The following is a 24,676-nucleotide window of genomic DNA, read 5'->3' as shown; positions in this document are numbered from 1 at the left end:
GTCATTAATTAAATTAGATGAGAAACCCAAGTCTCCAATTGATGCTAGTAAGCCAATTCCTAAGGAATATTCTGACGATGAAAGTGAGGACGAGCTAGGACTTGATAAGCCTGCACTGCTACCTTCAACGACACCCACTAGCAAGATTACTTCTGTAAGTGAATCTTATGAGTCAATCAATATTCAGATTAAGGACGTAGTCAAGCTACCCACAGAACCTATCAAATCCGTTGAGAAACCCAAGTCTCCAACTGAATTAACAAAGACAATTCCTAAGGACTATTTGGACGAAGAAAGCGATGACGAATTTGGAATTGTTAAGCCGCAAGATAAGCTTCCTCAGACTATCCCCTCAACTACTTCTGTGCTCCCAAGCGGAGAGAAATCTTTGCAAAAGATTGATGACATTCTGAAGCCAAATACTGAAGATAAGTCACCAATTGAATTAGATGAGAAACCCAAGTCTCCAATTGATGCTAGTAAGCCAAATCCTAAGAAATATTCTGATGATGAAAGTGAGGACGAGTTAGAACTTGATAAGCCTGAAACAAAACCCCTTAATTCTATCACACCATTGGAACCTACAACGACAAGCATTAGCAAGATTAATTCTGTAAGTGAATCTCATGAGTCAATTGATATTCAGATTAAGGACGTAGTCAAGCTACCCACAGAACCTATCAAATCCGTTGACAAACCCAAGTCCCCAACTGAATTAGCAAAGACAACTACCAAAGACGACTCGGACGGAGAAAGTGGTGATGAATTTGGAATTGTTAAGCCACAAGACAAACTTTCTTTTGATGGTAGTTTATTCCCGACCGGCGAAAAAGTTTTCAAAATAAAATCCGATTTATATGAGGATTTTGAAGATACTAGATCTGTTCAACAAATTGTTGAGGAAACTTTAAGAGCAGGTGATGCCGAGGTTCAAAAGATTGTGAATGAAACACTAAGAAGCGTTCAGCTGGAGAAAGTTTTAGAAGAAGAGAGTTTCGTAATTGCTGACATAGCAGAAAATGAACGTACAGTCGATGAAATTGTGGAGGAAACATTAAAGAGTGCTAATATTGATACTAGGGATATGAAAAAGGTAGTTATTCCTCCAAAAGCTGATCTGCAGACTGAAAAGCAGAAGAGTATTGATTCCAAAGAAGTTCGCCCTGTAGCATACTTTGTCAAACTCGATGATAAAATTAAAGACACAATGTTCGCTCAAAAAAAAGTAACCAAATCATTAGCTAGTAAACCCAACACAGCTAAAAATTTAGGTTCAAAGACCTCAAGTACAGTAGTGAAAAAACAACTAGATAAAAAAGAAGTAGTGAGTAGAGAGAAATCTAAGTCCACACAAAAGAAAGCATCAATCCCTCAATCAAAACCAACAAAGCCTATCAAACAAATTATCTCAAGCAAGCCGCCAGCAACATCTGAACAACATAAATTAACGAGAAAAACCGAATCGAGGAGATCTGTGACAAGTTCATCTTCGACCGCTACAAGCTCGGCTTCAGCAACAAGTCGTGTAATAAGCGAAATTCACTTTGAAAGATCCGCAAGTCCAGCATCAAGTTCGATATTTTATGAAAGTCATCCTCAAGGCGATACCAGTCGTTCCACAACGCCGAGACCTAGGGTAAAGACAGATGTTACGATAATACCATACAATACATCAGTGCGCTCGTTTGATCCAGCATCAAAGACCACACAGGCGGCTAAAACAACGAAGACATCTTCAGTAAAAAAAGATGCAAATAAGCAAACAAAGACAATTAGTGTACACCAGAAGAAGTCTGTAACATTGAAGAGAAGTTCTAGTCACAGCGAACAAGAATCTGTTGGATCGAGCCGAATAAAAACTCCAACGCCATCTGCCACTCACAGATACATGCAGCCGACTTTAGCTCACAGTATGCGGTATGGCCGTAATGCCGATAGTGAAAGTCGTAGCGTGACTCCAGCTCCACCAAAATTACCAGCACCACCCAAATCACCAGCTCCGCCAAAGACAAATCGCAAAAGTATATACAACACTAAGAATACGACAAGTGCCTTGACAAAAAACTCTTTAATAGATCAAAAACAAAAGAGACCTAGCAGTGAAAAGTCCTTAGTTCTGACCAAAAGAGGTTCCCATAACGAGAGTAAGGAGTCGATAAAAAGTACAGACCGCCTTTACAAAAGACAAACATCCAAAGAAAATAAAGAAGCAAACGTGATAGGCTCCAAGAGCCAACAACTAACTAAAAGCATGAAGACACAATCAGCTAATGCAACTAAATCCATTGCCTACGAAGCTTCCATAGAAACTGATAACAAGATAAAAACTGCAACAAGTGCAACTTTGCAACGCACTAAAGTTCCAATTAGCTTGTCTTCCGCAACAAGAACTTCAACTAAGCTAAGCAACAACAAAAGTGATGAAACCGTTTCAAAACCTCAGATAGACAATAAGAAAACCGTTAAGAGAAGCCTTAGTAAAACGAGAGAGGGAAGCAGCAGGATAACAACCGCCAAACAAGTGCGTAGTTCCATTGAGCCGAAACTACAAAAACAGATGAAGGACACGATGAATGAATCGAGCACTACAGCCAGTGGGAGTACCAGTGCCAGTGGTTCATCGAGCAGCACCCGACGCAGTGTACGTTCAGCCGTGATGGTCAGCCGTAAGACGGACAAAGAGAAGACCAATATGAAACTATCGGAGAAGAAGGGCCCGTCTACGACATCTACGGTACGTGTACACAGGGAGCCAATAGCCACAACCAGCGCGGTTAGCACCGTGCTTGTTGATGACGACTCCGAGGTGATAACCATACGTTCCATTAAATCAAGTGATAGTACAAAAAGCTCTACCTCATCATCCTCCGGTAGCGGCAGCAACAGTCGCAAGGTGCTAACCAGCGAGGTTTTCACTAAAACATTTGGCCCCGACAAGCCCCTAGAAGTAGTCTACCGCCAGCCCGATTTTGATGTAGAGCACCACACCATGGCATTGGGGGGAATGCGACCACAGTCAACAAACGATCAACAACGGTGCATAAATGAGTTTGATGTCAGCTTTATCGATACCACCGATTCCAGTCTCTCCGACTCAATTGCCCTGCCCATGTTTACCACTGGGGATCCTGAGCGTCTACTGGCCGCCAGTCCTGGTTCCCCTAAGCCGACCCGTAGTCCTTTAGCTCTAATTGAGGAGACCTTGCGCCGACACCATCAGCACCATCAACATCAGCAGCATCCTGGGGCTCCACCGGACCCTACGGTTCAGTTGCATGTCGAGGTGACCAGTGAGAGTCACCAAAAGAAAAAGCAGGAAACAAGCAGCATCAGCAGCACATCCAAAGGTAAATAAGACAACCATATTTAGGCTTAGAGCAAAATCATACATAATCGTACTCGTATTCGTACTCGTACTCCTATATAAAGCATAGCTTAGAGCGATACCCATCATGCTTAGGGAACTATGCAACTTTTCTAATTTATCTAAATTTGCAACTGCTTTTATTCAATTTAATTTTAACTTATTTTTCACAAATAGCTGACGCAAATAACTAAAATCAATACTTAAAAGCCACAATAAGAAACAACAATTAAACACAATATAAAATAAAAGAAAACCCCACAAAAATGTCCAAAAAACTCCCAATAATTTCCGTGACTGCCGAACAGCACTCCGAATCATCCTCATCCTCCCATGACACCGATAGCAATGATATGGACTATAATCGCAGCGGAGCAGGTGGCGTAACAGATGTGGAAGACTTTGATAGCCAGATCGAAGTTCTCAAACCAAGCTCTCGTCGTAGCTCCGGAAATGTGCCCCCAAAGAAGAACAAGTCGAAACCCTTTGAGAACGATGTCACTGATGTGGAGGACTACGATACTGAGTCCGATGAGGACTCGAAGAGCACGGCTTATCCCGAATTAAAGATGTCTCTACGTGAATTCTTGCAACAGGGATTACAGAATCAGGAGGCTCTTGATATTGATGGCAAGGAGAGCTGTGAGGTAAAAGCGGGTAACTTTTTACAAGCACAAAACTTGAATGGCCTGGCCGACTACTTAACTGACTGCGAGGATTATGACACAGACTCCGAGATGGATTACGGCTGCGAGAAGTCCGTATGCGTTGACCTAGATAATGCTGTAGGCGATCAGGGGCGTGTCAACATAGCCGACGGCGAGAAACATGAAGATGACTCTGATCACTATGAGGATGTCTCAGCTATAAGTGATATTAGTGATCTGGCCTCGGCTTTGTCTGACTGTACCGGTATTGCGGGGCATGTGCGTGGTATGTCTGAGGATGAAGTACTTGTGGTATCTGGAAGCGGCAGTGAGGAGCTATGTCAAATTGCCTGCTCGAGCACCGAATCTGAGTCTGGAGGAGCTGCAGCTAAAAGTGCCAGCATTAGCGATGCCAGCTTGCCTCCCATAGATGTTGCCTTTGTCAGCGTCAGTGGAGAACCACGAAGGAACTCTAAAGCGAGCTTGATGAATGTTGAAAGACGACAGTTCCTACAAGTAGCTCCCAAACATGAAGAAGTACTCACAGATGTCGAGGGTATCGACGACTCCGCAGCCGAGGACAGTTTCGATAATGAAGAGGACGATGAACAACCTATTCCACGAGCTATTATCCTAGCTCCTGGCGATGATGGCACCTGTCTAACCGATGTTGAGGATATGTACTGTGACGATCTTTCTTTAGGTAGTTCCGTTCCCGAAGCAATTGCTGTGGCACCTGAAATTCTGCCCCTACCACATCGTGAGTTTGTTGAGCTAAGGGAGGATAAGTATGGGGATACCATTACAAATGTGATGCCTATGAACATAAGCTACGAGTTTGGAATATATAATCACTTGAAAGATATTACTAACACCGATTCGGAAGACTATTCCTGTCCTGAAGACTGGAGTGCAAATCTATCACTTGCGGAAGAGCTGGCTGTCGGAGCAGCAGGACTTATAGAGAATGAAGTCATTGTCTCCAACGAACTGTTGAAGCAGCAACAGAGCAAGCGCCTAGAAGTGCTCTCCAACGCTGAATCCGTCACAGATGTCGAGGAAATCTTTGTGGCAGGCACCAACCGACGCAAGAAGTTGAAGACACGCACCCCAAGCAAGGGCAAGAACAAGCTGTTGGATGTTGTCAAGGGCAAGGAGGATGGCATTACCGATGTGGAGGATATGGATTTGAGTGAATGTGATCTACCACCTGGTGTTAAGCGAGTCGAACAACTAAAAATACAAGCTAAGAGTCAGAAAGCAGATAAACTTACCGATGCCGAAGATATTTCCACAGACGATGTATCCAATGCGTCAGAGGCTTCGTTACCCAAACCGAAGTGCAACACGTCCAAGTTGCAGCCACTTCACATGCGTCTGCTCAAGGACGATGTCATCAGTCAGCAGAACACGGACGTCGAGGACGTTCAACTACCATCCGATGCTGAGGATGTCCTTGAGCTTCCACCCATTGAGGTGGCGAATAGCAATAGCAAAGAGCTCAATGATATGCTGAATGAGAGTTACACAGTCGTACATGAAAAAAGCGGCAGCAGCTTTAATGCCGAGACCGAGAAGCTACAATTGAAAGGTGTGATACGAGATGCTTACACCGATGTTGAATACCTTGAGTCCGATGAGTCAGCTGCTAAAGGAGGCAACTAGTCTTCGTTCCGAATTAAATCATTTGCCAACACACACAATCAAAAGAAATCTTAACTATATTTCCATAATTCCATAAATACGTATTTGTGAAAAATCAATAACTAAAATCCATACAAATATTAATACATACACTCAAGCATATTGTAAGTAAACCCAACAATTAACATAATAATTTTTTTAACAAGTTTTTGCCACACACAATAAAGCAACAAAAAGCCTTAATCTAATCAAATTGCTAATGTCCGCCTTAAAAATGTACCCCGTACTTATAATACTAACAATCTATATATAATAATCACCTAAGCGTCGTTCAACTAAAATAATATACTACTTAATATACTTATTAGTAAATACGTGTAGAGCTAACAAAAGAGTTCTTTGGAATCTGTTTATGTTTTTGTCCTTATTTTGAGTCCGTCTAAATAATTAGTTATCTTTTGATTTGTAGCGTATGTTTAATGTATTTGCTTCTAGGTTAATTTATGTTATCATCCAATACTTTGATATTTTTACTAATCCCCAAATTGCTCATTTACAGAAGGCCTTACAAAAACTACAATTGGACCATCCTCCATTCAGCATACAGTTAAAATTTCTCAACAAATTGGTAAGCCTATATCCGATTATTAAACAGAAGTAAATATAGCTTTTCATAATTTTGCGCTAATTTTGAATCATGTGCTTCATAAGTATTTTGTATAAATAGTATAGTTCTGAATTAATTTTATTATTATTTTATAAATGCAATTAAAGCTCATTGAGACAAAGAAGTTGAAAACTTTTAAGATATCAATTTGATAAATACAATAGAAAACGCTGTTAAAAAGATCTCGCCTCACATCACCAAAGATCACCCACCGCATTTCAAATCATCAATCTTCTATCCACATTTCACACTCAAAATTGTTGCACATACTTTAATCAAATAAGTATTTCGAAAATCGCTTCTCATGCCGTTCATGATTTCCAAGCTTGCAATCTATACTAATTTTCTATCAACAAAATGAAAAAAAATATGTGCAATTGTTTTACAGGTGATGATGTTAAAGTTGGTGATGTTGGTGATGAAGGCGAAGATCTTGTGGCACGTATTCGCGAGGAAGCCAAAATTCTAGTCGATAATGTGCTCGAAGAGAGTGTTGAATTCATTGAGAGCCATGGGGAGCAGACCAATGGTCATGATTCTATAAAGCACGATTATAATTCTGAAAGTGATAACTATGCCATAACATGCGATGATATTGGCGGCGTTGATGTCATCAAATCGCCAACCATTGAGTCCATGTCCGGCAAATCATTTGATGATAATATGAGTTTTACCGATGAGCACATACAATTACCCTTGCATGCCCAAAACATAACAGCTACAACAACAACAACAACAGTTACCACACAGATCCAACAACAGCAACAGCAGCAACATTCTCTGATCAATGCTGCCCCGTCAACAGTCACATCAAAAGGTAAAAAAATATAATGCCAAGCAATGTGTTAGTTCTACGATCCTAGATACAAGCCTAAAGCTTAGGAATACCTATATAATCTACACTAGTATAGGACCCTAGTATAATATATAAATTGCATTGTGTTGTTTAGTCCGCTAGATGTTATAACTACTCTCCTATATTCTATGTTTGCTTTGCCACCTGTTGATCAATCATGTATGTATGACTATATATAATATGTAGAACCTAGTGAAGAAGCCGATGATAAATTGGAGGTGCGTACTAGACGCATCGATCATAAGATCGATAAACTATCCTCGGATGAACAAATAGATGATGTCAGTGCACGGTTCGAGGAGGCATTCGATACTGTGGTGCACGAGGATGAAATAAGTGCCCTGCAGGGTGAATATTCGAAGCTCAGTTGGGATGACAGTGTATCGCCCACGACAAACACAATGGCCGATATGGCACAGAATCAATTAACACCCGATAATGATATACAAGAGTTGACGACAGGTATCATATATATATAGCATACCTAATAACACCTAATCTAAATATAATTTGAATTTTAACGTACTCGTATCCATAAATTGCTTTGTATAGTACTATTACTTCTATTGGTGATTTGTGTAGATCGTGAATATCAAATTCTATATATTTATAATGTACAGCATTCGATTTTACGTTCACGTTTTCCAAATGCTGGCAATTTAAACGAAATAAAATGGCGGCCAATGTGATAAAACGAAAATAATTTTTGTTCAAGTTGAGCTCTAATTGCATTTAGTTTTTAATTTAATTTTTTTTTCGTTTTGATTGAAATTTGTTAAAAGTTTAATTGTATGCATGTCAACCTCATATGTATCAATCAATCAAAAAATCATGTTCATATCCACAACTATACTTACTTACTATCTACTCTAACTCTAAGAACCTATCGTACTATTTTACTAAACCACCTACTAACAATCCACATTCACATACTTATTCGTATGCATCCGTACCCTATTCTGTTTTACCTCTACCTTTTCCTCTTGCTCTATTGTATACTTGTGTTTTCTCTTCCTCATCTTCCGTTTTCGACTTTCGCAACACTTTTAAAATTGCTTTTATTTTCACCACTATTGTTTTGTAGAAACAGGCGGCGATACGGGTATACAACCAATCTCAACAGATACCACTCCCATACCACCGTCGTCAACAGCAGCTGAATCTGTGGTCGAAACCAATACAATTACGACCACCAGCCACGACACACCCACACCAAAACCTCGCGTACTCAAAGCAAGCTCCCCCGTCTCCGTCTCCGAAGGCACTGATAGCACCACCATTCCAACTCAAGTGCAACAACCCGACTTACCGATCGATATAAGTATTGATGCCGCCACACCAGTTCCGAAACCACGTGCTCCTATGAAGCACACTGATCAGTTTGAGAACCTAGCTGCCTTGGGAGAGCAATCCGATAGCATTAGTCTACGTAGCTTAGATTTTACAGAGGAACTTTCTAAAACAGACGAACCCTCCACGGAGCTGTCAATTCGATCCCAACAACGCGATGTTGTCACAACCACTGCAACTACAACTGCCTCTGAGGATCACACGGAAAGTTTCGAGCCCACTAGTGAAATTTCAGTGGACGATGCAGATACTGAGAAATCCGAAGGTCTCGAGAAAACAACTAGCTTTTACATAGGGGAATCAAGTCGAAATGTGATTATCAAGACATCAACAAAGTCACCAAGTCTGACTCCACAGGATGAAGAGGCTAAGATTATTGAAGCCAAAGACATATGCTTGATGAAGGAGTTTTCCGTTGACTCCGATGAAGCTAATGACGCATTCAAAGAGTATGTAACCATGAAACCCGATGATCCCCTTGCACTAGACAGCAAAATAGTCCGACAGGGATCGGAAACCCGAAACGATATCTTGGAATTTGAAAATGCTGACAAGGACAAGTCCACCGATGCTAAACTTTCGAAAGTAACCACCGAGGAAAGCCTTACCACATCAACCGGCTCAAGTGGTCGTGCTGTCATTGAGGTGGCACCTTCAAGCAGCGAAGATCCCGATGAATCCAGCAAAGAGATCCCTGAAATAGTCAACACAATTGTTGAAAAGCAAGAGAAATTTGAGCTACCGCTGGAGAAAAGCGAGTGGGAAATATCTGAGAAGGAAATTCCGACAGCGAGTAAGCCAAAGGTACTACATTCGCCACAACAACCACAAGGATCAGTTACCAAAAGCATTATTGATGATGTAATTGTGGGTCCACCCATTTCTGAAGTCCAGGAAACTACAGAAATACTTAAGAAAGAATTTAAGCTTAGCACAGAGTCTCAAGGCTTTACAGTTGGATCTGAGAGTGAGGATCTGTCATCCTTTATAGGAATACCCGAACTTCAAGCCTCTACAATAGATAGCACCCAGCCACCCGAGGGACTATTCGATACCACAATCAAGGAGACGTTGAACAAACAAGCAGCTATGGCTCATTATGCCAAGGATATGTTTGGCCAAGTGGAACGACGAGATGATCATGGCTCCCTAGGATTCGTTTCTACAGGCACAGCTGAGGATTTTAGCTCCATGGAGGAGCATTTAGCGAAGGAAGAACAAGGCTCACTTGGCTTCATTTCCACTGAAACCGCTGAGGACTTTAGTTCAATGGAGGATTATTACACGGAAAGACTAGCGACTGCTTCAGTAGTCGCTGAAGAAAGCATTGCAGATAAATCTACGGGCAGTGCTTTTGAAGAAGTGATCTCGGATCAGAGTATTAAACCAGTTGACTTGGTGGTACATCGCATTAAAACTGATTCGTCCCCGGATTCCATAAACCGTTGGTCCATTCCAGATGTGGACAATTCCAGCTCAAGTGATAGCTATCACAAGAGTTTCGAGAAGACACAAAGTCGTCCCCTTTCATCCGATGTAGAAAACTTGCTCACTGGAACAGGAACATCAAGTGACTACCAAACTGCAAGGGACTTTACACCTTCAACCTGTCGAGATGGCACCGAGTATGTGAGTGCAGTGAGTACTTTGGGCAGCAGCAGCGGCAAGTCTATCAGCTCACATGAGAGCATGCGCAGTTTGGACTCACAGTCGGAAACCTCAGCTAATCTGGCAAGCATTGATGTATCTGAACTGTCAGAGACTTTGGTGGCTTCATCAACTGAAGCAGATGCCCTAGAGGCTGAAGAAATGGCACGCCTCCACGATTTACGGGCAGATGACGATGACAGCGATGAAAGCCTGGACATGATAGCTTCATCATATCCCAGTGCAGAGCAGCAAAGCTTAATGAAGCGTTCACAGGAAATGATTTTCAAGCCGAAATCCGAGTCCGAAGTTTTGCCTCAACAACAATCCACTGAAGCAATGCAGATTGAAGAATATCCCAAGCCAAAAGAAGCAGAGCGAACTTGGGGTCTAGCTTATCCTATTGAAGAAAAGGAAGGCATGGTTGATAGTCCCAGGGATAGCGATAAAGGTGAAGATATTCTGCTTTACCACAGCGATCCAAGGCGTTCAATTGATGAGTCCAAGCTAGCATCAAGCCTTGATGAGGGAAGCATACTCTCTGTCAGCATGTCGAGTACTTCCAATATTGACACAGTTGTTGAAAACTTTGGAGATATTATCGGATCTGCAGGATCATCTTCGTTGACAGGCATTGAAGGCTTCCAGTATGGTCACGATGAGATGGTGCCATCCGCTTCATTACCTGAGGATACTACATTCGTATTGGAGATGGATAGCAAGGAGCACTCGCCCCAAGATTCGAATGCCAGTACTCCCCCTGGAGGTGAATCAAAGCGTCGAGGTCATAAGAGAAACGAAAGTACCACAATTTCGGGAGATGCCTTGAAAAACTTAGATAAGGAGGCACCATCTCAAGGCGAAGGAAAGGAATCGGAAAGCGAGTCTGATACAGATCCCTATGAATCGGAATATGCTCGACAGTTCCGTTCGCCAAAGGAACGCAAGAACAAGAAAAAGAAACAAGCTGCAGCGGAAATGGATCACAGTGCCGAGCTGGAGAAACGTCCATTTACACCATCTCAACTGGTTGCCGAGGTGATTGTTGAGGATGCTACAGAGGAACTCGAGGCTGAAGCAGCCATGATTGAAGAGCGCCGACCATCGCAGAACATGCAAGATTATTCTAAGATTCCTGATATTATGGTAACCGAGGATGTCAAGTCCCCGATAGAAGAGGAAACTGATGAATATCCTGAAAAGAGCCTGTACAAAGTGCGCACTGAGGAGGAGCTGAATAAAGCTAGTGATGTTGACGTCTATCAAGCCAAGGCCGAAGAGAAGGAACTAGACTTCCAAAGACGTGTCCAGGAACAGTACAAGCAGAAACTCGAAGAACTTAAACGCGCAGAAGTCGGTGCCGATTACGATGATCAGAGAGCAGCTGATTCTCCGGACTCCTTCGAAATGGTCGAGCAGCCAGATATCTCCGATGAATTTGTCATCATCGAGGAAGTGGCCAAGGAAGCCAATGAGGTGGACCTAGGTGGCAAGAGCATTAAAATAAAGCCAACGAAATACGAGCAGAAGCACGATGAGGATGTTGAGAAGATCATCATCAAATCAGCACCAGCTGACCCCAAACTCGGCTCCCAATTGTACAAGGATGATCTCAACTTTGAGTTTGAGGAAAGTCCTCCAACGGGAGCAAGCAGCAGCAGTGAGCAGCAGGAGGAAAGCGATTCGAGCGACACAACAGCAGCTAACAAGCGTTGGGTTGAGATGCAGTTGACGGATACTCAACTACGTTATCCCTACGATCTCACAGGTGCAGTGCTGGAGGACATCAAGGAGGAGGATGGAGAATTCGAGGTGGGCAGCAGTCGCATTAGCAGCTTCAAGGATTCATTCTCGAGCACACCCGAATACGATCTGGCAGCTCGTCGTTATCATTCGCGAGGCGAGCACGACGATGTGTCCATGAGCAGTCTGCAGGAGTTCGAGTCCCTGGAGCAGGCCATTTCCCTGGAGAACCGAAATCGCACCCACCAAGGCTCCACGGACTCAAGTAACGGCAGCTTCACTCGTCGCTATATGGTTAGGCACAGTGGCAGCGGCACAGCACCCGGCGATGATGTGTCTATATCCAGTCTAAAGGACTTTGAGGGTCTGGAGAATGCCTGCATTGAAGCGCACCTTATTGAGATCAAGGCCAAGGAGGAGGCAGCCTTGCTCTCACGCTCAGATGAATCCAACAAATCGAACAGTAGTGAGAATGGTGCTGCCGGAAATGTGGTTGTCACCAAAGTTACACGCACCATCACCAGGACCGAGGTTGTGCCCACAGGTCAATCGGAAAATCTGGAACTTTTGCTCAAACAAAAATTGGAACGGGAAGACTTTGATGCCAAGGGAGGCAGTAGTACAGTCAAGGTTACTGATATAACAAGCACAGAGCTAGATACAAAGTCGAAGATTGATAGCCAGGATTCTGAAAAGGATAGCATCGATAGCATGGAGATCAGGAGTCACGACATGATGACCAGCAGCATGGAGAGCTTCGATATATCCAAGGATGCCACAACGCGATCGGACATTGATTCCCTGGAAATTGATAAGCGACATTCGCGACAGGAAAGCATCGAATCTTTCGGAGATGAGCAGCTGGATCTCATGTCCAAGTTTGTCAGCGGAGGTGGTGTTACATTAGGAGATGGTCTGACTACCACCACAACGACAACAACCACGAGCACGGATGCCGATGGCCAAGAACACACCGTTACCCGCGTGATAACCACAACGACAAGTTCTGGTGGCGGTGGAATTCAAGAATTACCTCTGGATGAGAGCAGCATGTCCAAGGACATATCTGTAGATTCTCTCAACCTGTTAATAGAGCAAACCACCAGAGCGGGCACCACAGCAAACCAATAGAGCGGGCACCACAGCCACGTATCAGACCAGCGCTGGTAACTCGCAGATGTCGGGAAGCGTTACAAGCTGCGCTTCTAGTACGTTAATGGAGGATTCATTCCCTGGTGTGGGTGGCATGTCGTCGTCACAAATGTCGGCCAGTTTCTGGTCACATGATGAGTCCACGGTGGTTGAGGATGAGGACCTAAAGCAACAACAACGCCAGTAAGGATGACAAGTTGAGAATTAATTTTAAAAGGGGCTTGAACAATGACTAAGAATATTTGGCTAGGTAAGCATTATAAGGCAAGGCTTCTTAGCTTTTAGTTTTACTTTTAATTTCAAATTTTGATTTGGTCTCAATATAAAAGCAGCAGAGCTCAACTTTGACAGAGAAACGTCCCGCCTTTAAGTAAAATTATTTACTCTTTAAATCTTACTAAATTCTGATTTCCTATACATGCATATATTTACAGACATGAAGTCCCAGTAAGGATGACATCGAAAGCGCAACCTTGATATGGACCACGATTAACCATGAAACACTGGATGAATTACCAACAAGAACATCATCACCAAGTTGATACGTCACTGATTTGGACACAACACGAACTTGATTATTGATAAATACAGAAAACTAGCAAAATTTGTCATTTTTTCATCAATATAAACATTTTAAATGAATTTAAAATGCATACATGAGTTTTTAAAAAAACTAATATATATATTTTATATATTTATAAAAACTATAAAATCGCAAAATTGATATTGAACACGGCAAGCATTCGCTGTTTCGCATTTTCTATAATTGGCTTTAATAAGTATTTAAAAATGAATGAAAAACTTAAAAAAATATATATATAAATATGGAAACAATTTTTGTGCTGATCGCGTTGTAATAATGGAATGCAAAATTAATCTTTGCTTTTAATTTGATGTAGTTATACTTACTTTTATGTACGTACTTATTAAATAAATCGCTTATTATTGTAGTTTAATTTAAGCAAAATATACAAGTGCATATGTAAAGAGCAAGTACGTAGTCAAGGCCTGGGAAGTGAAATGCTTTTAAAGTCTCATTTTTTACAAGAACCAAGCAAATTTTTACGCTTGCATATTTTAATGAGAAATATACATACATAAATACCTACATATACAATAAACAAAGTGAAATGCATAGGTAAAATTTAAAATACAAAAATATAAATTAAAATACATACTCATATACAAAAAAAAAAAAAAATAACAGAGCCAATGTATGGTAATTATCCACATAAAGCCGCAACATTCAGAAGATACAACATCATATACAATACAGTACTTAATGCTAATTTTCGTATTGCACACCTTACAGTGTACTTAAAATAAAATATACTTAAAACTTATTACAAGATTTAAAATGTTTTAGCATTGCCAGTGTAATGGGTAATAAATACTTAAAATAATATTTGTGTTTAAAACATACAACAAATTCAAAACAAAATAACAAAAAACATTATTTGTATTGTAAACCACACACGCGTATGAATAACCAAATAAAATGCTTAATAAGAATTGTCTTACTTTGTTTTTATTTATTTGTGACCTTTTCCCTCTGGATCTTGGTTTTGAGTTCAATGCTAAGGGTCCCCCCTTTAGAATTTTGATTTAAAATATTAATTTCAGTTTTAAAGGTCTGGCCTACTTCAAACTTTCATAACTTTGCCAATACTGAACCGATTTTCAAGCGGAATGTCATTTTGATCATGATTTGGCATATAAATTCATTCTGCATTCAAATTTCATTAATTTTGTAAAAATAATTATTTTTCTCTAAATCATGGGTTCGATGCTAAGGGTCCCCCCTTTGATATTTTGAAAATTTAAAATTTTAAATCTCAAGTTTTCACTTTTAATCAACTCCTTATATCATAATTAGTATTAAATCACACTTTAAACTTGATTCTGAGACCTTTCATTTTTCTGTAAAAAATCATGTGAAATCTGACAAAAATTTTGACTTGTAAAGTTGCTAGGTCAAAGGTTCGACCAACTTCAAACTTTCATAACTTTGTAAAAACGGAATCGATTTTCAAGCGGAATGTCATTTTGATCTTGGTTTGGCCTCATAAATCATTCTGCACTCAAATTTAATTAATTTTGTAAAAATAATTATTTTCCTCTAAATCATGGGTTCGATGCTAAGGGTCCCCCCTTTGATATTTTGAAAATTCAAAATTTTAAATCTCAAGTTTTCACTTTTAATCAACTCCTTATATCATAATTAGTATTAAATCACACTTTAAACTTGATTCTGAGACCTTTCATTTTTCTGTAAAAAATCATGTGAAATCTGACAAAAATTTTGACTTGTAAAGTTGGTATGTCAAAGGTTCGACCAACTTCAAACTTTCATAACTTTGTCAAAACGGAATCGATTTTCAAGCTGAATGTCATTTTGATCTTGGTTTGGCCTCATAAATCATTCTGCATTCAAATTTAATTAATTTTGTAAAAATAATTATTTTCCTCCAAATCATGGGTTCGATGCTAAGGGTCCCCCCTTTGATATTTTGAAAATTCAAAATTTTAAATCTCAAGTTTTCACTTTTAATCAACTCCTTATATCATAATTAGTATTAAATCACACTTTAAACTTGATTCTGAGACCTTTCATTTTTCTGTAAAAAATCATGTGAAATCTGACAAAAATTTTGACTTGTAAAGTTGCTAGGTCAAAGGTTCGACCAATTCAAACTTTCATAACTTTGTCAAAGCGGAACCGATTTTCAAGCGGAATGTCATTTTGATCTTGGTTTGGCCTCATAAATCATTCTGCATTCAAATTTAATTAATTTTGTAAAAATAGTTATTTTCCTCTAAATCATGGGTTCGATGCTAAGGGTCCCCCCTTTGGAATTTTGAAAAATGAAAATTTTTAATCTCAAGTTTGCACTTTTAATCAACTCCTTATATCGTAAATAGTATAAGGCAACACTTTAAATTGGATTCTGAAACCTTTTATTTTTCTGTAAAAAATCATGTGAAATCAATCAAAAATTTTGACTTGTAAAGTTGCTTGATCAAAGGTATGGCCAACTTGAAACTTTCATAAGGTTGTCAAAACTGGACCGACTTTTAAGCGGAATGTCATTTTGATTAAGGTTTGTTTTCTAAATTCATTATTCATTCAAATACTACTAATTTCGTTTAAAAAAAAATGTTTCCTTAAAAATGAGCGCCATCGCATCGGCGACCTCTATTTTTGAAGCCGATGTGGCAGCCTTGAATACCAGAAAAAATTAACGATAGTTTTAAGGTCTGGCAACTTTTCACTTCCATAACATTTCCAATCAAAATTTATGTTTTGAAACTAGAGTCTTGAAAATTATTACGAAACAACTTCTTTCGTCGAAGGGTGACGAACTTTTAACTTCTGTAAAAATGATCACATTTGTTAATAATAATAATATTGATCGAGCTATTAATTATTAGAAAATGAACTAAAAGTAAATTCACATTTGAATTTTGCGCTCGCTATATTATTTAACCGGAACCTGCGTTGCTCAAATCGCTTGGATTTAGTTCAACTTGACAACCCTGGAGACCACACATTTACAGCTGACAACGAAAGCAACAGCTGACGAGGCAGCACGACGAAGCGAACAAGCAATACTTCGTGCGTATGGAATAGAAAATTGGAAAAAGGCAACTGCACAGTGAAAAAGTTAAGAAAAATGTGGTTTTTAGATAAATAATTGTATAGCAAAGAATCGCAGGTCAACAAAAGACTAATATAAACGAGTTCAACGCACAAAATAGGCTATGAAATTGCTGTCTAAATCGTAGATTCGTCGTTGTTGTTGCTGTCGCATTTCGTATCGAGTAGAAAGAAGTCAAGAAAGCAGATGACAGATGAACAGAAAAAACTAAAATCTACGTGCAAATTTGTGAAATTCATTGAAGATTGAGATAACAAACGAATGCAGAGGCATTGCTGCAAATAATTCTAATTATACAACAGCCCAACTGTGTTCCCCTCAAAGAACGAAACTGGTTATACACACAGCTACGACGACGACGACAACCACGACAACAACAACGACGACGACGACGACAACAACAACGGCGACGGTGACAGCGACGGCGACGGCGACGAAGGAACGGGAGCAGCAGCAGCCGCAGCAGCGAAAGGCAGTTCGACGCAGCACAGAGTGAGGGTGAGTAAAAATCGATTTGTTGCACAAAACGACACACACACAAACATACATACACGACTGCGACAACCCTGTACACGAGGGCGCATGGGTGGGGCGGGGCGGGGCAGGAATGTGGACGAACTGTTTTGATGAGATGCACATTACAAATTTTGTGTCCAATTCCAGGCAATGGAAAAAATCAAACAAAAGGTAATTGGCGTGCTGCGCGAGCGCGACGGTGGCACGAATGTGAATCGCAGCAGCGGCGGTGGCGGTGGCGTCTCTGCTGCTGGCGTTGGCAGTCTTCAGGTGCGCGTGGGCGTGGCCGTTACAATCGGGGTCACGCAGGACAATGGCAATGGCAACGATAACGGCAATGGCAATGGCAACGGCAACGCCCCTGGACCAGAACGCAATGATGCACATGCAAATGGACTCAATCCTGCGGCTGGAACTGGTGCTGCTGGTGGAGTTGCCGGAGCGAGTGGTGCGGCACGCACCTCAGTCCTATCGCGGCCACAGACCTCGAAAATCAGTGCACTTGACCTGGCCGGAATATTGAATACGCGGCGACGACTCGAATGGACCAAGGAATGGCTGCGAAAGAATCAATCCGAGTTTCTCAGCAAGGAGAACTTGCTCAGCGAGCTGCAGTCGCGCAAGGACGAGTGCTACCATTTGAATTACTTCCTAGCCATAACCGAGAGCCAGTTTCGGTATCTGGTGCAAAAACTGGAGCCAATCATCAGCCAATATGCACCGCAGCGCAAAAAGAAATCCTTCAGTGCTGAGGAGCGTCTGGCCATAACGCTCAAGTATTTGGCGACGGGTACGCAATATAATTAACCCAATTTAATATACATATACATGTACTATAATCAATATGTATCTGTTGTTCGTTTTGTTGCAGGTGAAGTACATTCTTGTCGAAACTACTGCTTCCGTGCCTCGAAATTTGTGATAAACGAAATGATTGCCAATATCTGTCTGGGCTTCTACGAGCACCTCAAGGACCAATACGTGACACTACCAAAGACTGATGAGCAGTGGCGCAACGCGGCCACGGACATGGAGCGCAAACACAACTTGCCCCACTGTGTGGGCAATCTGTTCATGCGCAGCATTCAGTTGCAGAACAACATCGGCAGCAGCAACAACAGCAACAACGATGATCGCAAACGTGCGGCCGTCATTTTTACGGCCATCGTGGATGCCGACAACAATTTCCAGTATGTGAAGGTGGAACGTGCGGCGAACAGTCGACCAAATGATATCTATAACCAGACCACTGCCGTTGAGCTTATCGAGCAAAAGATGCAGGCGCTCGAGGCTCGATTGGAGCCAGATCATCAGGGTTATTATCTGGCTGGTGATTCCGTGCTACCAAGTACATCGTACTTGGTCAGCACACGCAATGTGAGCGAGGACAGTGCCGTTTACGATGCCCTGGAACAGATCAATGCTCATGCGGAGCAAACGATGCGCATATTGTGCAATATATTTCCCATATTGGCGCAGCCCCTACGCGTCAGCGAGAAGCACATTGGCCAGGTGGTGCTCGGCTGTGTGGCGCTCTATAACTTCCTGCGAAAGACAGACGATTCATTTCGGCGCAACAGTGACAACATTGTGCAGCAGCGAGGCGGATTGGAGCAACTGCAGCCCGCCTATGTGGACAGTGAAGACATCGACGATGACTGCATCATGCTGGCCACCGAAGAGGAGCTGCGAGAGCGGGCCGAGTTCACGCCCAGCGTTGGCCTGACCACCTGCTTCCAAACACTGTGCGCCCAGCGCGGCGACACGCCCGAGGGACAGGCAAAGCGAGACTGGCTGCTCAAGCTGCCCATTTTGGGTAAACAGCAACAAAATGGCAACAGCAACACTATCAGTAACAGCAACAGTAACATCAATGGAACTGGCAATGGCAATGGCAATGGCATTGCCAATGGGAATGCCACTGCAAATGGGGGCTTATATTAGTGCAATTTTTACCTAAGTACTTTACGAATTTTGTATAGTTCCTTGTTTTCTATTTTCTAAACCTTAATCTGTATCTACTGTATATGTATCTGTATCTATTCTATCTTTATCTGAATTGGCATCAGCATCGGTTATGTTGCTAACCATAGTTTATTGCCTCTCATTCTTCTGCATTAAGTGAGCTGTTCTTTTGCTTCTGTGCTTCTTCTCTTAAGGTTCTGTAAAGTTAGTTTAGGTAATATTTGGTTTAATTTGGAAGTTCAGTGAATGCTATGTGATGTCTCAAATCTCTATTGTGGCCCAGTGCTCCCGGGGAGTAGCGTGAAAATGCAAAAAGGAAACTAGTAGGCGCGAAGTAGATCGAGATAAAATAATATATAAAAAAAAAAAAAATAAAACAAAATAAAAAGAGAAATGAAAGAAAAGCAAACAAAAAAGGAAAGAAATGATAAATGAAAAGAGATCAACAAAATTAAAAGTTTAGTATTCGTATTTAAGCAAGCAACAAATTATACATAATTATATTTACAATAAATGTGTAAGGAAAGGTCTTTACGTGTCGAAATCTAATCCAACTCGTAGTCTTTTTTTAACACATCAGTTTTCCAATGAAGTCCAATGAGGCCACTTTTCTAAAAGTGGATACAGTGCATCTCCTGGACTTTTAGTGGCGCTCAACTGGCGATGTCCCAGCAGCTTATAATCCGCCGCCAACTGTCCCTGACTTACAGCATGTTCCAGTAATGATTGTGCCGCAGTCAAAACTGAATCTGTTGGCGGCTCATCATTGAAGTTGCCAATGAAGGCAATGGCCAGGCTATCGGCATTGTTGCCAACGGCAATGGCGCCCTGTTGACTCGGACTGCGTCCCTCATAGACGCGTGCATTGCCACCAATCAGGTAGTGATAACTTATATCCGAATACTTCAATCGCGTCATCTGGTAGGCCTGTACATTGCGCACCTGCTCCGCGCAGCTCTCATCATCACTGCAGCTACGTCCTGCCGTGTGGGCAATTACGGCACGACCCAAAGGCAGCTCCATCGGAGTCATCTCACCTGGCGGCCGTGCTCTCCAGTCGGCTCGGGAGACTAATGACAGCTCCGCATTGACAGCTGTCAGTGTCATAATGAGGACCACAGCAAATTTGTTCCCGCAGCAGCTCATTTCAACTTGATGCTTGGCAAGCAACTGATGCGAGCTCGGAAATGAACTGCGTACTTATTTATTTGCTGATAAGCAGACGACCCCATACACTATACCACAAGAGCTGAGGTGATTTTTCTCGACACGTCGAGTATAAAAAACATTTATAAACTGATTGCTAGCGAGGGGGGATATGACAATACTTATAATCATAATTATCGAAAATGTTAATTAATAATGTTTAATAATGAAAATATTAATCAAAACTGTACATAAAAGTTAGCGAGCGTAAAAAAGGCAGTATGGAATAGATTTGGAAATAAAATAAGTACAACTTACGTATATTTTTATAATATAATTGACAATACTTTTTAATTAATAAACCTTTTTTATCTTTTCTTTACATTATTATTCATCATAAGTTAATTTTAATACTTTTCACTTGAATTATAGTCTCTCTTCATATTAATTATTTTAAATATTTGAGTAAAGTAAACCTAGTACAATCTGCTCTTAGCTCTATATTTTCTGTCATTAATATTATAATATAAATTAAAATTTATCTGTCATTTTTATGACTGCCCAAGGCAAATATGTAACCATATGTGAGGCGTGTATGACGAATGGGGTTTTAACCTAAGGTTGAGGGGATTCACATTGTTAGACTTGCACAATAGCTTTTAGTCCCCTGCCACTCGACGTTCCCATTCGCCGTGCCATTATTTAACTAACCTCAGTCGGATGGTAGTTTATAATACATTTCACATTATGTTAATTCATACGAGCACCGAAAAAACCTCAACTTGACACAGATGTTCTTCACAGTAATTTAATTAAAAAACTTTCGTAATTAAATGCAAAAGTACTAAAGAAACGAATGGGTAAAAACCGAATGCAATCCATTTGTCGAGTGTTGGGGGCGGACGCAAGGGCAAGGGATGAAATCCTAAAGTGACAACGAAAATGCAAGTAAGCGGCCCCAATTAAAGCCAAAATGAATATAAAATGTCATAAAAAGTACTCTGCAGGAATGGTAGAGAAAGGAGTGGCGTCATGAGGGGAGGAGGGGAGGAAAAGGGACAATGGCAATGGCAAAGCCGCAACAAAGCCAAAAACCAAAGCCAAAACTGCAAAAGATGTCGCAAAAAACGCAGCTCAGCTGCAACTGCTGGAAAAGTGGTGAAAAGCAAAGGAAAAACCGTTTGACTGTTAAGTTGAATTTAAGTGAGTTTTATACCATTTGTGGGCCAGGCCAATACAAATGAGTTAGTCGTCCACTTACTTAGCCCAGCTAAGCTAGTTGTTGTTGCAACTTTACAGCACAAAAAAAAAACCATATATTTTTATAAGCTCAATTTGGTTGTTGTCCCGCATTTTGGCTCAAAGTTTCTATTTGGCAATTTGCTTGTTCAGTGCCACGCCCTAAACTCGCACGCCCACTCAGCATGCCGGCTCATTTGCGAAATTGTCAGATTTATTTCGCTAATTGCTGCTCATCCGTTTAATTAAAATTAAAAGAACTTGAAGAAAACGAAGCAAACGAAAACTTTTCCTTTCCATTTGCTATATTCCATTTTTATTTTATATTCTTTTTCTAAGCGCATTTTGTAGAAATTCGCATTGGGCACGTTTAGTTTATGTCGTTTTGGCCCTTTCTGCAGTTTTTGCAACAACAATTTCTCGTTTATCCATTTGAATTGCTGTGCAAAAAGTTTTTTTGAGCACCTGGCAATAACAACAGGCGCCTGCAAATCTCCTTGGTTTTTCCTTCAGTTCTACCCAGTTTTCTCGCTCGTTTAGGCGCCTTAAAACAGGCAACAGAATTTGTAAATTAAATTGAAAGCAGAAGTTAGTAGGCTTCGGTTAAAGCCATGCTAAAGAGCATGCCACTCACTCGCAATGCAAAGGTGTCAATTGTGCTAGCCAAAAAGCTGTGGCTAACAACGGCAACAACAGCAACAGCAATAACAACAACAACTGTTGCAACAACTAACTACAACTACAGCAGCTGCAATTGCAGAAAAAGACGATTCCCGACGCCTTCATCGTCGCTGTCAACATGAACCACCGGAAAGAGCAAAAGTTGCAACCGCAGTGGATTTTGGACCAACTTTGGAGCTTTGGAATTGCAATTGCAGTTGGGATTGGAATGGTAATGGAAATGGGAATGGGGAATGTGGTGCACTTGCTCCGCCTTTTTTGTGCCAGGCAGGGGGCGGACTCTGAAGATGGGGGCGTGTTGCGCGTAAGTTTCATTTCGTTTCGTTTCGTTTCGTTTGTTGTAATGCGATTTGGGTGCGGACATTTTTATGACAACTTGCTTAAATTTCATAACAAGTCGAGCAGCTCGACAAAACTTATTTCGCACACGGAGCACAAGTTTATCCTGCTGTCGTTGGTGTTGATGTTTTGGATTTGGGGTAAACGATGGCGTCGCCAGCTAATGAATAAACTTCGTTTATGAATTTCAACCAAGCCAAGCACTTTGACAAGATTTTAACCTTAAACAAGCTGAGATTTAAAAGCCAACCAACGAGTGGAAGAGAGACGAGAAGGGGGAAGGCAGAGACAGTGGAAAATTGCGACAGCTAATTGGCATCTGGTTGTCAGGGGAAAAGTCTCAGGAATCGTGCATCTAATTGCCAAAGCAGTAAACAGACAACTGCAGTAGCATTAACAAACATTAAGTACGCATTATTGTGGTTACGCATACGCCGTGTGGTGCAGCAGCAACTAGAGAAATGTCTATATTAGAGAATCTATTTTACATCTGTTTTACCTATAGATTTAAAATGAATTTAATATAATTATAAATAAATTTAAAAACTTATCGACTAATTACAAATTAACATTTACTATCAAAATGTATCTTATAGCACATTGTCAAGCTCAAAATACACAAAAAATTAGTTATAAAAACTATTTAATTCTTTAATTTATAGCCCAAATCGATTAGCATTAATTTTGTTGTTTTTTTGTTGGTATTTCGCATTAAAATTACAAATGCAATGAGTGTGGGCAAGTCAAATACTTGTATCTAACCAATATCTGCATAATCCTTGAACTCGGGAAAGTAGAAATAGGTAGACAAATTAAATCTGAATTATTATCTGTGTATTAATATTCTTGTATGCAAACAGATCATATATTTATGTTATTTTTATATTATTTGTAATTTTATATTAGAGAATTAAAGTTTTAGCTAAAATAAACACTTTTATTAATATATCCGTTAAGTGGCCAAGACAAATTTAAGAAGTAAATAAAGCTTGCATTCTGTTTATTACTTATTTATTGTTCTTTCTCATAATTATTTTACTTTTTAAAATGAACCCATTTCTTTGACTTTTAACAACTGAATTAAATTGAAGTTTATTTCTCTTAAGAATTTAATAAAAATAAAAATGACAGATCTCTTGTTTACTATAATTATTATTAAACGAAAATTGCATATTTTATCTGGGCTAATCTTATGACCATAGCTGTTGTGCTGGACAGCGCTATTTCTAATATAAAACTCAAAATATGCGCAAAATATAATGCAATATTAAAGTGAAACGATGTGCGTAACATCAGCCTCATATCTATATACACTACCCCCTCTCCCTGTTCATATACTGCTCCTTCTCGTTCTGCTTCTTCTCATTGCCATTGTCATCATGAGCTTGGCTGGAGTTTTGTCCTGTTGGCGCTGCACGCGATGCTCATCGACATTTTGGGTAACTTGGCTGCTCCTTCTGATTCTGCTTCTGCTTCTGCTGGCGGCGTCCTGTCAGAAATTTTCATGCTGCTCCAAGCTATTTTCATGCACATTTTGGCCACTTGTGCGCTGAGCACAAACACTTCAATTTAGCTTCAAGGATGCGTGTATGACAAGGCCAAGAGAGTTGGGGACACAAACGCTTCCATTCAAGCTGACAAGAATCAACCAGTCAAAGTTCCGGAAGAAACGACGGGTGGGCAATATACCCCTACATCTAACTATATAGCTATATATATAAACATGTATATCAATGTGTCGGTGTGTGTGTGTGCGCGCGTGTGTGTGTATTGTGCAAACATGCAACTCTTTAACTATAACTTTTGATATATGCTAAAGAAATAATGCGGGAGTGCACTCAGTTGTGGTTGCCAATGGAAGCGGGAGCAGATGGTAACTGAAACTGGGAGTTGGAGCACCCATCAACTACTTAGCGTCAAAACGCTTAAAGTTGAATTTGTAACGCTCGAAGTGAGCCAAAGGCACAAAGCCAATGAAGTCCATGTTCATGTATGTGTGTAACATAGATAGACACTGACTCTAATGCCAGTTCACTCATCTATTTTTATTAAATCGCTACA

At 40.7% G+C, this 24,676-nt stretch overlaps 4 protein-coding genes across 4 annotated transcripts in view; 3 read left to right on the top strand and 1 right to left on the bottom strand.

Moving 5' to 3' along the window:
* Positions 1-14,187, top strand: part of LOC117788126 (ankyrin-2) — a 64,308-nt gene extending 50,121 nt beyond the window's left edge. The window contains 4 exon segments of the mRNA XM_034626793.1: positions 6,215-6,283; positions 8,263-13,040; positions 13,042-13,320; positions 13,505-14,187. Of these exon segments, the coding sequence (XP_034482684.1) occupies positions 6,215-6,283; positions 8,263-13,040; positions 13,042-13,257 (5,063 nt within the window). The 3' untranslated portion in view covers positions 13,258-13,320; positions 13,505-14,187.
* On the top strand, positions 3,616-5,720 carry LOC117788127. The gene has a single exon (XM_034626794.1). The coding sequence runs from the start codon at positions 3,631-3,633 to the stop codon at positions 5,674-5,676; it is 2,046 nt and encodes a 681-aa protein (XP_034482685.1). The 5' UTR covers positions 3,616-3,630; the 3' UTR covers positions 5,677-5,720.
* Positions 14,188-16,537: 2,350 nt separating the features above from the next.
* Positions 16,538-19,592, top strand: LOC117787044. Its single transcript, XM_034625489.1, has 3 exons — positions 16,538-17,227; positions 17,393-18,035; positions 18,117-19,592. Exons 2-3 carry the CDS (start codon positions 17,396-17,398, stop codon positions 19,187-19,189), a joined length of 1,713 nt encoding a protein of 570 aa, XP_034481380.1. The 5' UTR covers positions 16,538-17,227; positions 17,393-17,395; the 3' UTR covers positions 19,190-19,592.
* Positions 19,593-19,661: 69 nt separating this feature from the next.
* On the bottom strand, positions 19,662-20,373 carry LOC117787046 (peptidoglycan-recognition protein SD). Its single transcript, XM_034625490.1, has one exon. It carries the CDS (start codon positions 20,354-20,356, stop codon positions 19,787-19,789), a length of 570 nt encoding a protein of 189 aa, XP_034481381.1. The 5' UTR covers positions 20,357-20,373; the 3' UTR covers positions 19,662-19,786.
* Positions 20,374-24,676: the final 4,303 nt, after the last annotated feature.

Source organism: Drosophila innubila (assembly GCF_004354385.1).
Source record: "Drosophila innubila isolate TH190305 chromosome 3L unlocalized genomic scaffold, UK_Dinn_1.0 0_D_3L, whole genome shotgun sequence".
NCBI lineage: Eukaryota > Metazoa > Arthropoda > Insecta > Diptera > Drosophilidae > Drosophila > Drosophila innubila.
Note: the sequence above shows the minus strand (reverse complement) of the source record. Positions and strands in the feature narration are given on the sequence as shown.

Bases quoted from the DNA above. Each gene is read 5' to 3' on its own strand.
- LOC117787044 (XM_034625489.1), top strand. From the start codon at position 17,396: ATGGAAAAAATCAAACAAAAGGTAATTGGCGTGCTGCGCGAGCGCGAC. The intron at 18,036-18,116 runs GTACGCAATATA...GTTTTGTTGCAG, and splicing joins GCTCAAGTATTTGGCGACGG to GTGAAGTACATTCTTGTCGA.
- LOC117788127 (XM_034626794.1), top strand. From the start codon at position 3,631: ATGTCCAAAAAACTCCCAATAATTTCCGTGACTGCCGAACAGCACTCC.
- LOC117787046 (XM_034625490.1), bottom strand. From the start codon at position 20,356: ATGAGCTGCTGCGGGAACAAATTTGCTGTGGTCCTCATTATGACACTG.